This window comes from Mobula hypostoma, chromosome 6, assembly GCF_963921235.1.
Source record: "Mobula hypostoma chromosome 6, sMobHyp1.1, whole genome shotgun sequence".
Classification (NCBI taxonomy): domain Eukaryota; kingdom Metazoa; phylum Chordata; class Chondrichthyes; order Myliobatiformes; family Myliobatidae; genus Mobula; species Mobula hypostoma.
In genome coordinates, this window is record NC_086102.1 from 86,101,351 (window position 1) to 86,122,582 (window position 21,232).

At 44.5% G+C, this 21,232-nt stretch overlaps 1 protein-coding gene across 2 annotated transcripts in view; it reads left to right on the forward strand.

Moving 5' to 3' along the window:
* LOC134348165 (RCC1 and BTB domain-containing protein 2-like) overlaps positions 1–21,232 on the forward strand; it is a 79,042-nt gene that overhangs the window by 27,943 nt on the left and 29,867 nt on the right. For both annotated transcript variants that reach the window (XM_063051134.1, XM_063051133.1), the window contains exons 5-7: positions 3,854–4,012; positions 18,336–18,443; positions 20,943–21,085. In XM_063051134.1, coding sequence (XP_062907204.1) covers positions 3,854–4,012; positions 18,336–18,443; positions 20,943–21,085 — 410 coding nt within the window. The remainder of the gene's footprint in view (positions 1–3,853; positions 4,013–18,335; positions 18,444–20,942; positions 21,086–21,232) is intronic.

The following is a 21,232-nucleotide window of genomic DNA, read 5'->3' on the forward strand; positions in this document are numbered from 1 at the left end:
TCCTCTCCATGTCCACTCTAACTTGGCCTTTCAGTATCTGTATGTACCCTATTCAATTCAGTGTAGTTTAGGACCTCATCCTTAAATTCTTCTATCTACAGGTCAGGAAAGATTAAGCAGATATTAACTAAGGTGTGTAAAATTTGAAGGTGTAGTTGCTATGATTTTTTCCATTCTAATCATCAGAGATCCAATGCTATCCAACAATAATAATGAGGTAATCAAATTGAAAAAGGGGAAGTATCATTTTGATCCTTTTATCCAAATGTTTTGGTGCTGCTTGTGTGATTGCATAGGTATTTGCACTTGCTGGGAAAGGGAATTCATGAATTCACATCTTCTGATTTTCTATCTGCTCATTTAGAAGAAAATTGAGGGCCTGATAAAATTCTCTGAATATTACCAAAAAGTCTGACCTCCCAAGGGAATTGGCTCTTTTATCTCCAGAACTAGAGTGGCAATGTGGCAATCAGTGAACTAATTAAGAATATATTACTCTATGATACACTTTATAATTTCCTTTAACTTGTGATGCATTTTTATTTTGTAAACAATTTAAGGAATGTACGTTCAAAGATCATTTCATTATCAAAGTATGGATGCAGAATACAACTCTAAGATTCGTCTTCTCCAGATAGCCATGAAATACAGAAAAGCCATGGAAGTCTTTGAAAAAAAAGATATCAACCTCCTTGCATGGAAAAGAAAAAGAAACAAAAACTCGCAAACCACAACCCCCACCCCAGCCCTCCCTTGCACAAAAACTAACAGATCACCCACTGGGAAAACAGCATCTAGAACGTCAAACCCCAAACCCCTGTCCCCTCCTTTGTAAAAAAAAATTACCAGATACTCTACATGGAAAAGCACCAACAAGAACATCAACCATAAATCCCCAACCCTTCCCTTGTACAAAAAATAATTTATCGCCCACAAGGACATCAAACCTCCAAACTCTACACCTCCAGCCCGCCATTCGGCAACAAGAAAGAAAACACAGAAAACTGAAGGAGACCAATGTATACTACGCCTAGTCCATTAATACAGAAGTATGTGATAGCACTACTCAAAACACGCTGGAGGAACTCAGCAGGTCGGGCAGCATTCGTGGAAATGATGAGTCGACGTTTCGGGCCGGAACCCTTCGTCAGGACTGTAGAGGAAAGGGGCAGAGGTCCTATAAAGAAGGTGGGAAGGAGAAGGCTGGTAGGTACCAGGTGAAAAACCAGTAAGGGGAAAGATAAAGGGGTGGGGGAGGGGAGGCAGGGTGGGGATAGGCAGGAAAGGTGAAGAAGGAATAGGGGAAAACACAATGGGTATAGTAGAAGGAGGTGGAACATGAGGGAGGTGATAGGCAGCTGGGGGAGGGGGCAGAGTTACATAGGGATAGAGGAAGGGAGGGGGATGGAATTACCGGAAGTTGGAGAATTCTATGTTCATACCAAGGGGCTGGAGACTACCTAGACGGTATATGAGGTGTTGCTCCTCCAACCTGAGTTTAGCCTCATCATGGCAGTAGAGGAGGCCATGTATGGACATATCTGAATGGGAATGGGAAGCAGAGTTGAAGTGGGTGGCTACTGGAAGATCCTGTCTGTTGTGGCAGATGGAGCGGAGGTGCTGGACGAAGCGGTCCCCAATCTGTGTTGGGTTTCACCGATGTAGAGGAGGCCGGTGTTTTGTGTTTATGATAGCAGTAATCTTCTTTTGTCAAGCATAGTATCAACCTAAGTTATCAGAAAGTAAGTTTTTCAAAATAGAACATTTTGCAATTTGTTTAAAGATTGAGGATCTTAAAGATTAGTATTAGTTATCACATGTACTTTGAAACTACAGTGAAGTACGTCGTTTGCGTCAAATCAAATGAGTGGCGATTGTGCTGGGTCATCTGCAACTGTAGCCATGCTTCTGGTGCCATCACAGTGTGCCCATAATGTACTACCAATAACTCATAGGTTCTTTCGTATGTGGGAGGAAGCTGGAGCACCTGTCACGGGGTGAACATACAAACTCCTCACAGAGGAGTTTTACAGTTGGCCCTGCAATAGTGTTACACTACCCTACTGTGCTACTTATATATCTATAACGTATAACAACATTTAAGAACTTTACAAATATGTATTGTTTTAAACTTACTGCCCGTTACATCATCTGGTTGTTTAGGACAGCAATGAAGGTCCTCCATCCCTGTCTATCTTTGTTGAAAACCAATTTTAGTCTTGGTCTTGGTGGTGTAAATATGTCATTCTTGACACTTTTTCTGGAAAATGATCACTGCCTGTGGCTTCCCTGTTGAGGTTGAGCTGAATCGCCTGTATGACCTGGCACTCTGCGGTGTGGCTGGAGTCTTGCTGGGGCAGGACGGTTACAACGTGTCCGGGCTGGAGTTGCTGGAGCGGACTTGGAGGAAACTTGCTGCAGTGGAGCTGAGGTGAGGCGAAGAAAGATCCAAGGTTTCATCGATTTAAGAGCCAAGCCGAGTTGGGAAGGTCGGGCACTGGCCATATCGAGGTGGCAAATCCTGAGCCCGTGGGTGAAGAATGACCCGAGGTTTGAACGATTTAAGTGCCAGGCCAGATTGAAATGGTTAGAGTGTCGGAGTTGGAGGTGAGAGACGATCCGGTTCAGCTCACTGCTCTGCAGGGTTTGCTCAGCTCTGTGCTCTGCAACTAGTAGACTTCTAGATCGGCTGCAGTGATGCCTGTCGTTGTGAACTTCAGTTCTGAATGCTGCTTGCACGATTTGTTTTTCTGTCTCTGCACACTGGGTGTTTGGACAGTCTTCTTTCACTTTTAATGGGCTCCATGCATGTTCTTTGTTTCATGACTGCCTTTAAGGAGACAAATCTCAAGGTTGTATAAAGTATACATACTTTGATAATAAAATGTACTTTGAATCTTGTTCAGGGTTTCCTTCATCATGCCAGTAACTTCCACTCGGTTTACACTACTGTTGGCCATACAAATCCTGGTTGGAGATTCAGGAGTATCATCGCACATAGCGGTGAAGGATTCTTCATTACTATTTCCACAGCAGTTTTGTTTGACCAGTCGGGGATGTTAACCTTGAGCTGAACCCCCAAACCTGGAGGACCAGCGAGCCACTCTAAGTCTGGTCTCTGCTGTTTGACCTGTCTAGCATGCGTGACCCTACCAAGAGCCAAAGCAGAAAATCCCTGACTCCAGCCAGCCCTCTCTGGGTCATTGAGGCACACAAGCCTCCAAACCACAACAAGGACTGATTGAAGGAAGATCAAAATGTGGGTTTATGAATGTGCCTTATGTGCTATTGTGCATTTATAGTGAATTGAGAAAAAAATTTGAAACTGTAGGTCTTGGAAATCAGAAATAAGAGCAGAAAGCACTTAGCAGATCAGTCAACATGTGTGCAAGTGAAGTATATGTGAATTCAAAGATAATTTGAAAACCAAATCAAAAGAATATATTTGAAATTTTCTGGAATTTTTGACTTGTTTTCCCTCGGTGGTTTCTCCATCCATCCCTCCACCCTCTCTGCAAATTAAAACTATTTGCAAATTCAGATGAAAGGTCTTTGACCTAAAACTCCTGTTTTTCTTTCCACAGAAGCTCCCTGACCTGCTAAGGGATTATAACAGTGTCTGGTTTATTTAAAATGTAACAAATCTTTGTCGAAGATCTAATTTATTTTTATGAGTTTAACTAATGCAAAGACACCTCGTCTCTGACTCTTAACGTACCTCATGGTTGAGAGCAATTTTTAAGACTATATGTTTTTGTACCATTTTCTTTAGGCTATCTGTTTAAAATTACCCTCCCTTGCTTTTGTATATGGTCCGTAAATTATTTCCTAATGCATTTATATTTCATAATAGGTTTATGCCTGGGGTTACAATAACTGTGGACAAGTGGGATCAGGGTCAACTTCTAATCAACCAACTCCACGAAGAGTGACCAGTTGCTTACAGAATAAATTGGTTGCTACTATTGCTTGTGGTCAGTCATCTTCCATGGCAGTTTTAGATAATGGAGAGGTGAGCAATGTCTTGTGAATGGCACAAGTAAGTTCCATTGTTTAATTCTGTAATATAAAATGTTAATACTGTCATAGGTTACAGATAGGTAGAGCTTTTCTGATTGAATATGTTTATGCTGTGGACTGTCTTTTTGTTGCATTAGATCAGTGGTTAGTGTACATTTCATGGGTGTTGTTGCGCAGAGCAATAGATTAGGTAGCCGGTACACTAGGAAGCAGATGGTTCCCCTGCAGCATGTTGTGTACCTCACACCTTCTGGAGATAGATAATGCCTGAGTTTATACTGATTTATTTTTAGCTACTATGTAATAACTGGTTGTGTTTTTAAACATGATAGGATATTAAAAGGTTTTAGCACTTTAGGTACTTAATGAACAATTCTGTACTTTTGTGCAACCAATTTGACGCGTATCTTAAATTATGCAATGAGATTAGTTTACTCTGAGTCTTTAATGACGATGGTAAAGTGTGCATATTATATATAATGGGTCTCACGAGATACTCCCCTGGTGTTGCCTCATTGATCACACCATAAATTCTTATTAACTGGGGATTATCTTTACCTTTCAATGATCTTGTTTGAACTCAAGAGTTATGATAATGAAACCTCTAAGTATGCTGAATACTGTCATTTTATAGACTTTGCTGCATACATTCATAAAATCACAAGCTTATAGCACTGAAGGAAGCCATTTGATCACTGTCTCACTATCTGTGTGAAAACCTTTTAATTAGTTTTATTGTTCTACCCTCTTCCCATTGCGCTCTCTATATGTTTTTTTCTTTTTCTGTACTTAATTAGCTTCCTTTTTATTGCAACACACACACATAAAATGCTGGAGGAACTCAGCAGGTCAGGCAGCATCCATGGAAATGAATAAACAGTCGATGTCACGTCAAAGTTGCTGGTGAACGCAGCAGGCCAGGCAGCATCTCTAGGAAGAGGTACAGTCGACGTTTCGGGTTAAGACCCTTCATCAGGACTGGAAAGGAAGGGAGAAGATGCCAGAATAAAAAGGTTAGGGGGAGGGGAAGGAGGACAAGCTGGAAGATGATAGGTGAGGGTGGGTGGGAAAGGTCAAGGGCTGATAGGAGAGGAGAATGAACCATGGGAGAAAGGGAAGAAGGCGAGGCACCAGGGGAGGTGATAAGCACTTGAGGAGAAGAGGTAAGAGGCCAGAGTGGGAACAGAAGAAGATGGAAGTGGGAGGGGAAAAATTACTGGAAGGAGAAATCGATGCTCATGGCATCAGGTTGGGGACTGTCTAGATGGACTATAAGGTGTCGCTGCATCACCCTGAGAGTGGCCTCATCATGGTAAAAGAGGAGGCCTTGGATCAACATGTCAGAACAGGAATGAGGATAGGAATTAAAATGGTTGCCCACTGGAAAATTCCACTTTTGGGGGATGGAGTGGAGGTGCTCGACAAGGTGGTTCCCCAATTTATGTCCGGTCTCATCAATGTAGGGAAGGCTGCATTGGGAACACCGGATACAATAGACAATCCCAACAGATTTGCAGCTGAAGCGCTGCCTCACCTGGAAAGACTGTTTGGGCACCTGAATGGACTTAAGGGAGAAGGTGAATGGGCAGGTGTAGCATTTCTGTCACTTGCAGGGATATGTACCAGGAGGGAGATTAGTGGGGAGGGATGAATTCACAAGGGAATCACAGAGGATGTGATCTCTGTGGAGAGTGTGTAAAGATGTATTTGGTGATAGGATCCCATTGAAGATGATGGAAGTTGCAGAGAATTATGTGTTGGATGTGGAGGCTCATGGCTCATGTGATGACAAGAGGAATTCAATCCCTGTTAAGGTGGTGAGAAGATGTCCTGGAAAGGAAAGCCTCATCCTGGGAACAAATGCAGCGGAGCCAAAGGAACCGGGAAAAGGGAACAGCATTTTTATGGGAGACAGGGTGGGAAAAGATACAGTACAGTCAAGATAGCCTTGGGAATCATTAGGTTTATAAAAGTTGCTGGTGGACATTTTGTCCCCAGAGATGGAGACAGAGATGGAGAAACGGGAAGGAGGTGACTGAAATGGACCAAGTGAATTTGAGCAGGATGGAAGTTGGAGGCAAAGTCGATGAAGTTGACAAGCTCTGCATGAGTACATGAAGCAGCACCAATGCAATCATCAGTGTAGTGGAGGAAGAGCTGGGGAGCTTTACCAGGGAAGGGTTGGACACGGACTGCTCTATGTAACCAATGAAAAGGCAGCCATGGCTTGAGCCTATGCAGGTGCCCATGGCTAGCTTGTAAGTTTAGAAACATTGTGAGGAGCCGAAGGAGAAATAGTTGAGGGTGAGGACCAGTTCTGCTGGATGCGGGGAGGGTGGTGATGGAGGCGAACTGGTTGGGTCTTCTGTTGAGAAAGAAGCAAAGAGCCTTAAGTCATTCTTGATGGGGGATAAAAGTGTATGGGGACAATTTTTCTTAAGTGGCATGATTGACTTTTCTTTCACTATCTCTCAGGCACCGCTTTCCAATTCTGAAATGCAGGTCACACACTGCTTGAGAAAAAGTTATCTTTGTGTCACTTTTGGTTCTTTTACTAGTTTCTGTCATTATATAATCTTCTGTTCTTGATTTTTCTATCGGTGGGAACAGTTTTTCCTCATTCTCCTCTATCTAATCTTCATGATCTTTCAGTCTCATGTAACTGAAAGAGGAGAATTAACTTCTTGTAACTGAAGTCCCTGGAAGAAACCTATGAAGTTCCTTCACATTATTGTGTTGCCTGAAAGTGAACATACTCAGTTGTGGCTGAAACAGCCTCTTATAAAGATTCATGAATTCCGTGCTATTCTCTGCCTGTATTTATAAAGACCATAACCCTTATGTCTTAGTTGCCTTAATTGGATTTGGTAACTTGAGCTTATGCACATTTACCGCAGATCTCTTTGTTCATGTGCCCCTTGTACCCTCTTCTTTATATTGCTCTCCCTTCTCTTCCCAAAATGTATCACTTTACAAGTTTTTTTGACAGATATAGTTATAAATTAGCTTATCATCAGACTATCAATATCCTCTTGAAGTCCCTTATCGTTCTTAAAGTTCATTCATCTTTCAAGTTTTGTGCCACCTACATTTCCTTGGGTTGCATACGTCTAGGGGATACACACTCCGGTCCTGCCAAATCTGCGAGATTGAGACGATTCTCCCTCCCCAAACCCTGGTTTATGTGGATACCGTGTGGCTTGCTACCCTGTTACAACTCAGTGCCAAGAAATAACAGACTGCATACAATTAAAGGAACTATATCTACAAATCTTAACTAAAGGGTTAGTAAAGAAAAGAAAGAAAAAAACAAAAGGGGCCCATTATAATTAAACAGTCAAATATGCGCAAGTTGGAGCTCGACTCTTCCAAAAGTCATATTCACCAATCCTCAGTAGACCTCTGCACCTTGGTCCATTGAATCACGGTCCCCCACCGAGTCGAATTCCACGACCGGTTCTCTCTTGCGTCTTCTCTCTTCACCTTCCGTTGCCAAGACCCCAGCTCACAATGGTGTCACGCACACAAAAAAACCTGTTCCCCCGGATTGGATGGCTCACAATCCAGAGCACCTGTCATCTCTAACCATAACCCAAACACTGCTTCTACAGAAAGACCATTACATTAGCAGTGAAACCTTTACCAGGCCATTACACTCTCTTCCCCCCCCCCCCTACCAAAATTAGTCATGACCTCATGACTTTGAGATAATTTATCACCCCTTCACAGAAATTTTGTGAGATTGGGACCTCCAAGCCAGGTGTAAGTGGCAGTGGCACATCTCACCAAAGGGGATTGGTGTCACACTCTGTTCCCCCAGTGTGATATAGGCCAGTCTGTCTGGGAGTTTCCTGACTCCTTGAGATCTCCTTACCCCATCGTCTAGTTCTTCAGCTTCAGACACTCCCTGGGCTCTTTCTGTCTACATGGGGAGGCCCCTCCCTGTCCATTACTTGTGCCTCCCAACAATATAGGTCCCCTCGTCACTTGGCTGAGATCAGCTTCATGCCCAGTTATTTTGGAGACCAGCCTCCCATCATTTTCTAATCACAAACCTGCCTATCCACTGCTAGTTCTCCCCATTTCACCCATCTCAGTGTGCGAAAAGCAGGGAATCTCTTCGTCAATATTGAGGAGTTTGCAAAGGGCAGCATATACCATGCCCATATTTCCTCATCCTCTGAGTCCGTATCACATTCAGTGGTTATGTTTGGTCCAGCCCTTTCCGCTGCTTGTCCATCAGTTCTTCTCTTACTAGGAGTGGGGTCCAGGTCAGGCTCTGGGTCAACACGCACCTCTTGTCCCAGAGTAGAAGGTGGTTCTGATGGAGAATCTTGACAGGCCCTTTCCCATCCTCTGGTTTCACCCAGAAAACTGGTACATTTGGCATCTGACTCTCCACTGCATAGTGTGTAGCTGCCCAGCAGTCAGCCAACTTATGCTTTCCAGGTAGCCCCAAATCCTTCATGAGGACTTGATCTCCAGACATTAGTTGAGGGAGCCTAACCTTTTGATCATACCTCCTCTTATTTCCTTGATTCTGCTTGGTACCCAAGACTTCAGCTAGTTCATAAGCCTTTTGCTGTTCCCTTCTCATATCAGATGCATATTTCAGAAAAATCTTCTGTGGTAGGTCTTCCTCGCCAGTCCCAAAACAGAGATCACTGGGCAACCTTGCTTCACGCCCAAACAGCAGATAATATGGCGAGTACCCAGTAGCTTCATTCTGTGTACAGTTGTAGCAGTGGACCAGATGTCCAATATGTTGACTCCACTTGTTCTTTTTACTGATCTCTAGTGTTCCAAGCACGTCTAGCAATGTCTGGTTAAACTTGTCAGGCTGCGGATCACCCTGTGGGTGATAGGGTGTCGTCCTTGATTTCTCAACTCTAAGCATATATGAGTCTACTCTCGAAATCCCATCCCTGACTGCTATGTATCTGCCTGGGGAGACATAATGAATGAAATACTTCTCACTTTGGCCACGGTGGACGGCCTCTGATCCTTGGTAGGGAAGGCTTGCGCACATCTGGTGTAGTGATCCGTAATAACCAAGACATTCGCCGTGTTCCTGGCATCTGGCTCTATTGATAGGAAATCCATACACACCAGATCAAGTGGCCCCACACTCTGCAAGTGAGACAACGGAGCGGCTCTTGTAGCCCGCGTCTTCCGCCATATACTCGAATGCACAACTTGCAGTACTCTTCGACCTTCAGCTTATTATGGGGCCAGTGGAACTGATCTCTGACCAATCCGTAGGTCTTGTCAACCGCCAAATGACCAAAATCATCATAAAGTGGCTTCAACCCAATCCTCTGATGCTTCTCAGGCAGAACCAGTTGGAAATACTGAGGCAGTCCGGAGGCGACGTGACCCGGTATAGAATCTGGTTCTTCAACTCCAGTCTGGGCCATTCTCTCAGTAGTAGAGACACCCTGGAGTGTTTCACCTTGTCCGCTTTGGCCATGTCCCCTTTCGCAACCGCTGACCAAAAGGCACCTATGCATGGGTCATCTCACTGAGCAACAGCCATTTCCCCGAGACTCAATTCCAGTAACTGCTTTGTCTTCAGAGCAGTCAAGTTGCTGTAAGCTTGTGGAATGGTACCATCAGAAGCTCCCAAATGATCTACCACTTGATTCAGCCCTTGCCTTTCCTCTGCCTTCCCCGTGATGGAAAACTGGCACATGGCTTTGACTCCGGGGCAGGAACGCTTTCCCACTCTCCGTCCGTGTCCAGCCCTTCATGTGCACGTTGGGACAATGCATTGGCATCAGTGTTCCTACTTCCCAGCTGGTGCTTCAGGCTGAAATCATAGGCAGACAATGCAGCCAACCACCGATGGCCTGTGGCATCCAATTTCACTAAAGTCAGGATATAAGTTAATGGATTGTTGTCCATCCTCACCTCGAACTTGGCACCATATGGACAGTCACTTTGCTTATCCACCACAGCCTATTTCAATGTTAGGAACTTCAATTTGTGCATGGGGTAGTTTCGCTCAGATGGTGACAGACTCCAGCTGACAAACGTGACCGGTCTCAACCCTGTGCCCTGATCCTGATACAGAACACACCCTAAGCTCTCTTTGCTGGCATCTGTATGCAATACATACGGCAATCGGTGGTCTGCAAAAGTCAGCACCGGCGCTTGTGTCAGCAGTTCCTTCAGCGACGAAAGGTCTCTTCATATTTTGCATCACATCTTGCTCCAAAAGTCTCAAAAGGGCTAGGATAATTTTTACCATCCTCTCCTTTTGTCCTCTTCCCTTTCTTCCCCAGGGAAGGGTAACTGCACAGAAGGTGATGTAAAAGGGGACTCACTTGAGAGTCGTCCTTCATGAACCTCCGATAGTACCCATAGAATCCAAGGAACGAGCACAAAGTGTTCACAGTCTGGGGCCGTGGCCATGTGGTCACCACCTGTATCTCAGATGGATCTGTCGCTACTCTACCTCCGTGAGACTATGTCCCCAAAAAAGTTGACAGACATCTTGCAGTACTGGCACTTGTCTTGGGAAAGTCCCAGAACCTTCAGTAACCTTGCTTTATGTTCCTCCAAGGTGGACCTGAACATTATGAGATCATCCAGGTACACCAACACCTCAGGCAAGTTCATATCACCCACCGTTCTCTCCATGACACACTGGAAAGTTGCCGGGGCTCCTGATATGCTCTGGGGCATCCTTTCAAACTAGGAGAATTCTAGTGGACATACGAATGCCGTCTTCTCTTTGTCAGCCTCACTCATGGGGATCTGATAATATCCACTCCTCAAGTCCAGCACACTGAACCACTTCACACTACAGGGGCAGGCCAATATGTCCTCAATTTTCGGGACCGTATACTGGTCAGGGACTATACGGCTGTTCAGAGTCCGATAGTCCACACACATCCATACCTTCCCATTCTTCTTCCTGGCCACTACTACTGGGGATGCATAGGGGCTTCTGGACTCTGCGATGATCCCAGCTTCCTTCAGCTTCCACAGATGCTGCTGAAAATCCTCCACCTCTGCAGGCGCCGTTCGCCGTGACCTTTCTCTGAACAGGGTGTCCTCTGTCACCCGGATGGTATGGCAAGTGCTCTTGGAACAACCCACATCAAACTTGGCAGTAGAAAAGACATCTTCCAGCTTCTTCATCTTCTCTGTCAACCTCCTCTTCCAATCCGCAGGTACCGGTGAGTCCCCAAAGTTGAATGACTCAGTAGTCAATTTCCCCTTTTTCGAAGGGAGATTCTCCCTGGTTTGTCTCACAGGGACACCAGATATTACTGTCACCGGGAAGAGATGTACCAGTGGCATCCCCCTGCCTGAGAGTGACCTCCCTCTCCAACGTGTTCCCAGCACTCACTGTCATCCTGTTCACCTGTACAACTGAGGGCTTCTGCAGTTCGGGCCTCACCAGTATCCCAGCAGGCGAGCGTGACTCCTCTTCGTGGTCTTCCAGAGCGTCCACCAGGAGGGTCTCAGCATCAGCCATTCCGGGAAACTTGGGGTTTCCTGTCACTCTAGCTACTTCCCCAGAACTTAACACGACTGGTTTGGACTGGGTGTACCACACAGTCCCTCGTCTAAGCCACGCACTTCCTCAAATGCATCTTGGAATACAGAGTGAATGGACAATATTTTCAGAAAGCTCTCTCCAACTTTCTCCTTGCAGGCTTCCACTAGCCTCCTCACAATAGGAGTATTTGTTCCCACAAGAACTGAAGCTTCGCCCTTCTCGAGCGGGTCCAGACAGACCAACAGTAATGTATCATGGACCTCAGTTACTCCCACATCTGCCTCTGAAAACTCCAGCTTCAACAACAAGTAACTATCATACAGGTAGTCGTCCGTACTAAGATCCCAGATCTTTAGCGCACTGAGTGGCATCAATGGTAAACGAGTCAAATATCGGTTATAAAACAAACAGTACAGCAGAGTAACCTAGAGCCTGTGTCAAGTAGGACTCTAGCATAAATACCCTAGATATGTAGCGATACAATGGAGCTTGGCCCCACTAAGCCTTCAGGAATAGGGTTTTATCTTTTGGGTGTTCCTTGATATATTGCTGGGAACGTGTTCCACCCGAGACGCCATGCTGTTCCCTCACTGGATCTCTTCTAAATTTCCTGATATTTCTCGCCGTGTAGTTACCCCGGGGGCTCACTCTCTGAAGGCTTTCCCGGTCTTCACACTTCTGCCTGAAGTGTCCCTCTTCCCCACAGTTACAGCAGACAATACCGGTCGCTCCCCTTCTCATGGGAACCCGTTCACTAGCAGCCCTCTGCTTCATCCGCCCCTTACGTGTCGGCTTTTCATGCAGGATGGCCGCACCAGCAGATAACAACTGAGACATCTCAGTTCTAAACTCTGCCACGAGCTCCTTTACCACCCCCGGAGCTGGGCTTTCAGGAGACACTTCAGCAAAGGGGGCTGTTCCCGAGGGCTGTACCCCGCTGACGGAGACTTCCCGTGCCTCCATTGCACTCTGAACAGCTCAACAAACGAGGGTGAGAGAGCACATCTTTTTGAGACATTTGGAAACCCCAAGCAAACATGTCCTGTGTCCAAGTAGCACCTTTCGCTACTTGGTCCATTCTTAGCTGATTCACCTCAGGTGTTTGAATGTCCCCTCTGCGCCTCAAGCAACTCAGTTGTCTCTCTAGCCAAAAAATGTTTCTCCCCCTTCTCCTGAAGCATGTTCCTAAACCCCATTGTTTTCTTGCGCTCGTATGTAGCCTGCGGAAGTAGCCAAAGGGTTCTGTGTCTTCAGGGATCTCTCTACGTCAGCAGCTGGACCTCTCAGGCTCTCTGCCAGCTGCTGTCTTTTCATGTCATCAGAGCACTGCCACTCATCAGGCATCGAGAGGTCTGCTCCACCCAAGTCTCATTCTCCTCCTCCCCTTCCCCTTCAGGGGTGGGCGTTTCCCCGAGAACATCCTGAGCCTACAATAACTGGGACTTTGCCAAGGAGACAAGGGCCAATGCCAACTCAGAATGCTTACCCTTCACAGGAGGACTCATTGAACCTTCCAAATCAGACCACTCTGTCCCCTCGCTCCACAGGAACGAGAGCAACTTGTCTTTGAAGTCTCTGCCCCCGAGCTATGGGAAACTCGGCTTCCGATTTGGCATGCTCGTCTACGCTCCCCTCCTCCCGGAACGTATGGACAGCCCACAGCCCCCCCTCTCCGGGGGCTCCAATAGTACCTCACCTTCACTCCCCTCCTCCCGGAACGTATGGACAGCCCACAGCCCCCCCTCTCCGGGGGCCCCAATAGTACCTCACCTTCACTCCCCTCCTCCCGGAACGTATGGACAGCCCACAGCCCCCCCTCTCCGGGGGCCCCAATAGTACCAGGCAGTTCCATCGCCATTACGTCAGTGCTAGTCTGGTCTAAAGCAAGGTCGTTGCCCGCCATTTCAGCAAACCTCCGCTCCATGATCGTAACCGTTCCTACGGCTTTAACGGTACCCAGCGTCCAAATGGGCTACGAATGTTTATCCTACTTAATACACATGCATTCATTACCGGTAATCCATGGATTCGCATCACCGCTCCACACCTGCAGCATCCATAACCACGTATTTTAATCACTTTACTGAACAGTAGTTTAACACAGGCTGAAACACACGACCCACTGGATCAATGTTCAGGGCAATCACACAGCATCCAACAAAATCGATCCGAGACGATACCGCCACAATGAAACCCCAGTTTCCTTGGGCTGCGTACATCTAGGGAATGCACACTCCAATCTCGCCAGATCTGTGAGATTGGGATGGTTCTCCCACCCCAGTTTGTGTGGATGCTGTGTAATTTGCTACCCTGTTACAACTCAGTGCCAGAAATAACAGACAGCACACTGCATATGATTAAAGGAATTATATTTATGAATGTTAACTTAACTAAAGGGTTAGGAAAGAAAAGAAAGGAAAAAAACAAAAAGGGCCCATTATAATTAAGCAGTCAAATGTGCTAAGTTAGAGCTCATGTTCACCTTTCCTCAGTAGATCGCTGCTTGCTCCATCAAATCACAGTCCCCCACCAGGTTGAATCCTACGACTGGTTCTGTCCAGCGTCTTCTCTCTCCATCTCCCACTGAACCAAGACCCCAGTTCACACTGGCGTTAGGCACACAAAAAAAAGACCGCTCCCTTGATTGGATGGCTCACATTCCAAAGCACCCGTCATCTCTAACCATAACCTCACCATTACATTAGCAGTGAAACCTTTACCAGGCCATTGCCTACAGAATTAGGAATTACTATGTTTACACCCGAGTCCAGGTCATTAATATAAAAAAGTAACAGTATCTTCTGTTAGGGAGCAGAGCAATACATTGCACCACAGCTGAATCTCAAAAGCAAAAACAAAATTCAGCTTTCAGCTGAAAATCATGTATTGTGACCAGAATTGTGAACTGTCATCTGAGTGGTGTTCTATACAGTTCTAAAATAACTCTTGAATAATCACTTGTTTGTGTCTAGAATAACCTTACTGTTCCTGCAGCCCCTGCTTTGGTTAATAAAAGGCATAGTATGCACGGTATCCAAGACATCTTCAAGGAGCAGCATACATAAAATGCTGGAGGAACTGAACTCAGAAAGGCGGTGTCTATCATTAAGGACCCCCACCAAGGACATGCCGTCTTCTCATTGTTACCATCGGGAAGGAGGTACAGAAGCCTGAAGGCACACACTCAGCGATTCAGGAACAGCTTCTTCCCCTCTGCCATCCGATTTCTAAATGGACACTGAACCCATGAACACTACCTCATTACTTTTTTTTATTTCTGTTTTTGCATTACTTTTTGTAATTTAACTTTTTTTTATATATATATATATTTTTTTTTCTCACCCTGATGGGTGGTGTGTATGTGTATTTTTCCCCTCAATCTTGGGAGTTTAAGAGTTCAGCGTAGTATATGTGCTGTTTCTAGTAGTGCGCTCTTCTGGACCAGGATCTCAGATGTTGTTCCTCACATTTTTTTGGAGCCACTGTCCCAGTCCAGGTTTCATAGCTCCAAGTGTTCCTCTCACCACCAAGATTACTCTGGCTTTAACTTTCCACGTAGTTTCTATCTGCTCTTTCAAGCCCTGGTATTTCTCCAGCTTCTCCTATTCTTTCTTCCAGATGTTACTGTCATTTGGGATTGCCACATTGATTACTATTGCTTTCTCCTGTTCCTTGTCCAGTATTAATATGTCTGGCTGGTTGTACCTGCTTCTCAGTCTGTATCTGGAAGTCCCACAGGATCTTTGCTCTCTCATTCTCCACTACCTTCTCTGGTGTTTCCCATTTGTACTTGGCAGTGTCCAATCCATACTCGGTGCAGATGTTCCTGTACACAATCCCTGCATCCTGGTTGTGCCATTCAGTGAATGCTGACCCTGCCTCCATCTTGTACCCTGCTACTATGTGCTGGATGGTTTCAGCAGACTCCTGGCATAGTCTGCATCTTGGGTCTTATCTGGTGTGATAGACCCCTGCTTCTATTGCTCTTGTGCTTATCGCCTGTTCTTGTGCAGCCATGAGCAGTGCCTCTATGCTGTCCCTCAGCCCTGCCATTTCCAGCCATTGGTAGGACTTCCGTATGTCAGCCACCTCTGATGGTGCATCCCATGCAGTGGCTTGTCCTGCCATGGCCTCTGGTCCTCAGGCTCTTCACCCACTTCCATTTCCATGACCCCTGCCTGCTGTCTGAGGTATTCTCCTAGCAGGTCGTCCTTAAAGGCTATCTTTCTGACATACTCATGGATGTTTCGCATTTCTTCCAGGACTGTGGCCTTGACTGTGAAGTAGATACTTAACGTAATTCTGTTTTTTCCCTATACGTATCATGTATTGCATTGTACTGCTGCTGCAAAGTTAACAAATTTCACGACATATGCCGGTGATATTAAATCTGATTCTGATTCTAAATGTTCTTTTAACATCTTACTTACATGGTCTGTTGCCATTAAGAATCTTTACAAGTCAGCCCAGGTCTCTGTTTTACTGTACCTCTTAAAATATTGTCAATTATTATATTTTCCCTCATGACACAGAAAGAGCCCACTTGGCCCATTGAGTTGAGCCTGTGCCTGCTTTCAGAACACACCCGTCTGTCCTATAATCCCACTTGTTACCCTGTATGTTACTCTTATTCATATGTCCATTAATATCTCTTGCCTCCCCCACCCTCAACCCACAACTAATTCATTAGGAGGAATTTTACAGAAGCAATTTAAACTGTTAATGAGCCTTTGGAAACCCGAACATTTGGGGGAAACCCACACGGTTGCAAGGAATTTGAAAACAAAGTCAGGATTAAATATAGGTTCTGGAGCTGTGAATCATCAGCACTAATCTCTTTATCAATTTTTAACTCACCCATTATCTCAGCTATGCATCCTTTTTCTGGAATTCAACTGCAAATTCTTCCTTTCTAAAAACTGATACATGCAATACTTCAGCCACGGTCATTACCTTTGTTGTGTCAAATTTGTACTGTTATCAGAACCATGCCATTGAGAGCTGGTGAATGATAAATATAACTTCATTAATTTTGTTTTCTTGCCTGCATGTCTTTCCTGAACATCATTGTGTCCAGGAATATTTTGCACCCAATCTTGCCAGTGATCTGTCTTGGACCTTTAAGCATTTTAGCATGTTCCAAAATAAAACCTGCTATTTCTAGCTCTTGTGTTATCTATATTATCAAATAATAAATGTCACAATGGACTTTTAACGCCATTAGCCCTCTCGCTGTGAGACGGAGACACCCCTTTTTCCCTTATTAGGAAGAGAGAGAGCCTGTGGTATGTTGAATCACCGGGTGAACTAGTAGTCTTTGAGATACTGCAAGTCTGTGTCTTTATTGATGCTTTGCTGCACGCTTGAGTGCTCAGAAGGGAGTGTTGATGCTTTTTTGCTGGTAGTGAGGGAGTGCTGCTTATGCATGGGAGGGGGGAGGTGGGGATGCTTTGGGGTTCTAACATTTAACTGTCATTCATTCTTTGGGGCACTGCTCTGTTTTCGTGGATGTTTGTGAAGAAAAAGAATTTCAGGATGTATATTGTATACATTTCTCTGACATTAAATGTACCTTTGAAACCAAATCCAGTTTCATGTGCTAAAGATCATCTTTTATGTTCATTTGTTAGTGCAACACTAATGCCTTTCCACTTGCCAAATTAGTTTAAACCCTTCTTTCAAGATTTTGCTACAGGTTCTATGGAGATTCAGTCTCCGTCTCTTCTTTTCCAGGAATCTAGAGCCCCATTTTCTGCACTTTCTCTTCTGTACTCATTGCATTATCATCTTTTTCTGTACTTATAATCTGAGAATACTGCCTCTGAGGTCTTGCTTCTTGCATTCAATTCTTCAGTTTTTTTCGGAAGCTAGATGATGATGCCTTAGTGATCTGGGTGTAAGGGTAAAGCATTTGTGGTTAATTTGATGAATAGAACCTTAGTGGTTGAGTCTGTGTTGAACATTATCTGGTGTGGCTCCTGTGTCCCACTCTGATAAGCAGTCTTTGCTGCATTTTCTGTAGATGAGGTGGGCTGAAAGTTGTAGTGAAAATTGCTGGCATCTGTTCTGTCTGGATTCCATTAGGCAGTTGATTTCCTCTTTGATTTCTTCTGATGCCATCCAGATCAGCCAGCCTCCAAATGTCCTGGCGATTGTTAGGGTGTTTTTGGGGTTAGGGCAAAAAGTGAACATTGACTTCAGCGACCAACCTCCAGATCTGAATGTGCATTGAAGATTAAATATAAAATACAACTCTGAACAATGGGTAGACAACACTGATTTAAATTTGTTATTTTGTGTGTCTGTAGTATGGGTGTGAAGGAGGCAGATGTGAAAGGGGTGTGTAGTTTAAAGAAAGCATTGTAAATATGGATTTCTTTGAATTGTCCTGAACTTTTGACCTTTAGCATATAAAAAGTTGTGTAGAGTCGGGCCAGGCAGATCTTGCTTCGACAGGGTCTCTATCAGCATTTCATAGATTCCATTACCTCTTTAAAATGAGGGAAAAGAAACAGCATAGGAGAGTTCCTCCAGCATTTTGTGTGTGTTGAGTGTGAAAGAATAGTTCAGTAATGGATTCCAGAACATTATCGATCCTTTAACTAACTCTTTGAAATAGATATGCACTTATTTAATTGCTTTTAGTGCAACTTTGCTGTGTGAAAATTAGCTGTTACGTTTGCCAACAAAAAGAGCAATTATAATTTGGTGAATATTAACTCATATTGAGATATCCTTGCGATATGAAGGGTGGTATCAAAAATAGTTTCTTTCTTTCATTAAAATTGTTTGCTTTTCATTATAGGTGTATGGCTGGGGTTACAATGGTAATGGACAGCTTGGATTGGGCAGTAATGGCAATCAACCGACGCCTTGCAGACTGGCAGCATTACAAGGAATACATGTGTGTCAGGTATGTTTGATGAAAGAGCTAATGTGTCGTGATAACCTAAGTCTTGTTTTAGCTTGGTGTCACTCTTCTATGAACCAATGAATGTAGGAAATTATCTGGACTAAAATAAAAACTGAAAATGATGGGAAATATTCCCCATGTTTGGCAGCATACCTGGAGAGACAAACAGAATTGAAGTTTCATGTCAATGATTGTTCAGCAGAGCAGACTTTAAGGAGGCATTCTGTGAAGTATGGTTGATAATCTGAAGACCTATATTATGAAGCACTGTGAAGTATAATGTATCTACCTAGGTGAGACTATACATGATCACTGAACTACGATAGGGAGGTCATTAAAGGAAACATTGCAGTGTATGGTATCAGAGCTCACATTATAGAGCCCAATTAATTATTGCTGATCTTTCACTGTGTGGTTTTGCATTTATTTGCATGTGAACTTTATACTTTATTGTCGCCAAACAATTGATACTAGAACGTACAATCATCACAGCGATATTTGATTCTGCGCTTCCCGCTCCCTGGATTACAAATTGATAGTAAATATTAAAAATTTAAATTATAAATCATAATTAGAAAATGGAAAGTAAGGTAGTGCAAAAAAACTGAGAGGCAGGTCCGGATATTTGGAGGGTACGGCCCAGAGGATCCGTTCAGCAGTCTTATCACAGTTGGAAAGAAGCTGTTCCCAAATCTGGCTGTACGAGTCTTCAAGCTCCTGAGCCTTCTCCCAGAAGGAAGAGGGACGAAAGGTGTGTTGGCTGGGTGGGTCGTGTCTTTGATTATCCTGGCAGAACTGCTCCGACAGCGTGCAGTGTAAAGTGAGTCCGAGGACGGAAGATTGGTTTGTGTGATGTGCTGCGCCGTGTTCACGATCTTCTGCAGCTTCTTCTAGTCTTGGACAGGACAACTTCCATACCAGGTTGTGATGCACCCTAGAAGAATGCTTTCTATGGTCCATCGATAAAAATTAGTGAGGGTTTTAAGGAACAGGCCAAATTTCTTTAGCTTTCTCAGGAAGTAAAGGCGCTGGTGGGCCTTCTTGGCAGTGGACTCTGCTTGGTTGGACCAAGTCAGGCCATTTGTGATATTGACCCCGAGGAACTTAAAGCTTTTGACCTGTTCCACTTGCGGTCCTGCGGTCTGCTACTCCTTCCGAAGTCAACAACCAATTCCTTCGTCTCGCTGACGTTGAGGGATAGGTTATTGTCTTCGCACCATGCCACCATGTTCTTAATTTCCTCTCTGTACTCAAACTCATAATTACCCGAGATACGGCCCACAATTGTGTCACCAGCAAACTTATATATTGAGTTTGATGGAAACTTGGCTACACAATCATGGGTGTACAGTGAGTACAGCAGAGGGCTGAGTACACAGCCTTGTGGGGCACCGGTGCTCAGAGTGATTGTAGAGGAGAGCTTGTCCCCTATTTTTACAGCCTGGGTCCTGTCTGTGAGGAAGTTGAAGATCCAGCTGCAGATCTGAGTGCTAAGGCCCAGGTGCCAGAGCTTAGGAATCAGTTTATTTGGAATGATGGTATTAAAGCTAATGCAGTCGCTGAACCACACAGCATTAGGCAGCTGCACTGAGTTCTTCTCTAGTTGTTCACTGGCCCTTTACTGGAGTTACGCTGCATGTGATTTGGTAACCAAGTAGTGCAAGACTGCTCCCTGCAGAAAGGGACTTTGCATTTTTCTTCAGAGATTCAGAGCAGTACTAGATTCTGGAATTTGATACATCCTTTTTGAATTTGCATAGAAGTAGTTTAGCCTACCAATGTCAACACTACCACTTAAAGATCACGAGCTCCACTGAAGTGTTTCCATCGGGTAACACCCTCGTCGATTGTACCCATGGTTCCGAGTCTGCATTTAAATGTCATTGGGGCTGTAGGTATAATTGATACTTAATCATGTTCTACCTTGAAATTTAACCTGATCTTTGTCTGAAATCCTGTGTGGAGATGTTTCTGGTTAAGATATAGTGTACATTGAATAAGTGATTATTAATATGAATTTGTCAGAGCTATAGGTTGAGATTTCACACTCTGGAATCTTTACCATTATGCCCATCGGGTTGCAGGCTTCAGTTAGGGGCATGTGGCACTTCATCTTTGGGTACAGACATGTGGTTTTGCAGGAATGTGAGATGATGGCTGGGTTCCCTGAACATGTGCATGATTGGATTTTAGGGTATGGATTAATACCTGGACTGCCCAGACATGTCATTGCTGGGAAAGACTCTTACATTTTGTCTGAGTGTATGTTTCTTGCAGCCTTCTGAGTCCTGCATGCATAACCAAAGTTTGAGGTTGTTGAAATTGAAAACTCAGTTGCAACGAAATCCCCTGACACCATATGATACACAACTAAAGAAAATTTGCATACTATTCGCAGACATAAAAAATAATAGTTTCCTATTCCTATCCCCAAGATACCAGAATCACAGTAACAGTATGTGGTGACTGATGCTGGTGTTTGTTGTTTATAACCTGCAGATTGTCTGTGGCTACGCTCATGCTCTTGCACTAACAGATGAAGGCTTGCTCTATTCCTGGGGAGCTAACACGTACGGCCAGTTGGGCAGTGGCATTAAAAGCAACCAATCTTGTCCAGTCCAAATCACGCTGGACAAGGAAAGGTAATGGCTGAATCTACTCTGCTGGCTGTTCTTTGTAGTTCGAAACATGTTGAAATAGTGAAATTGTTTCATTTTCACTCCCATCTGTTCCTGGCAACTTCAAGCCTGAATGCTTGAAACCATATTTTTTTTGAATTGTCTTCCTGC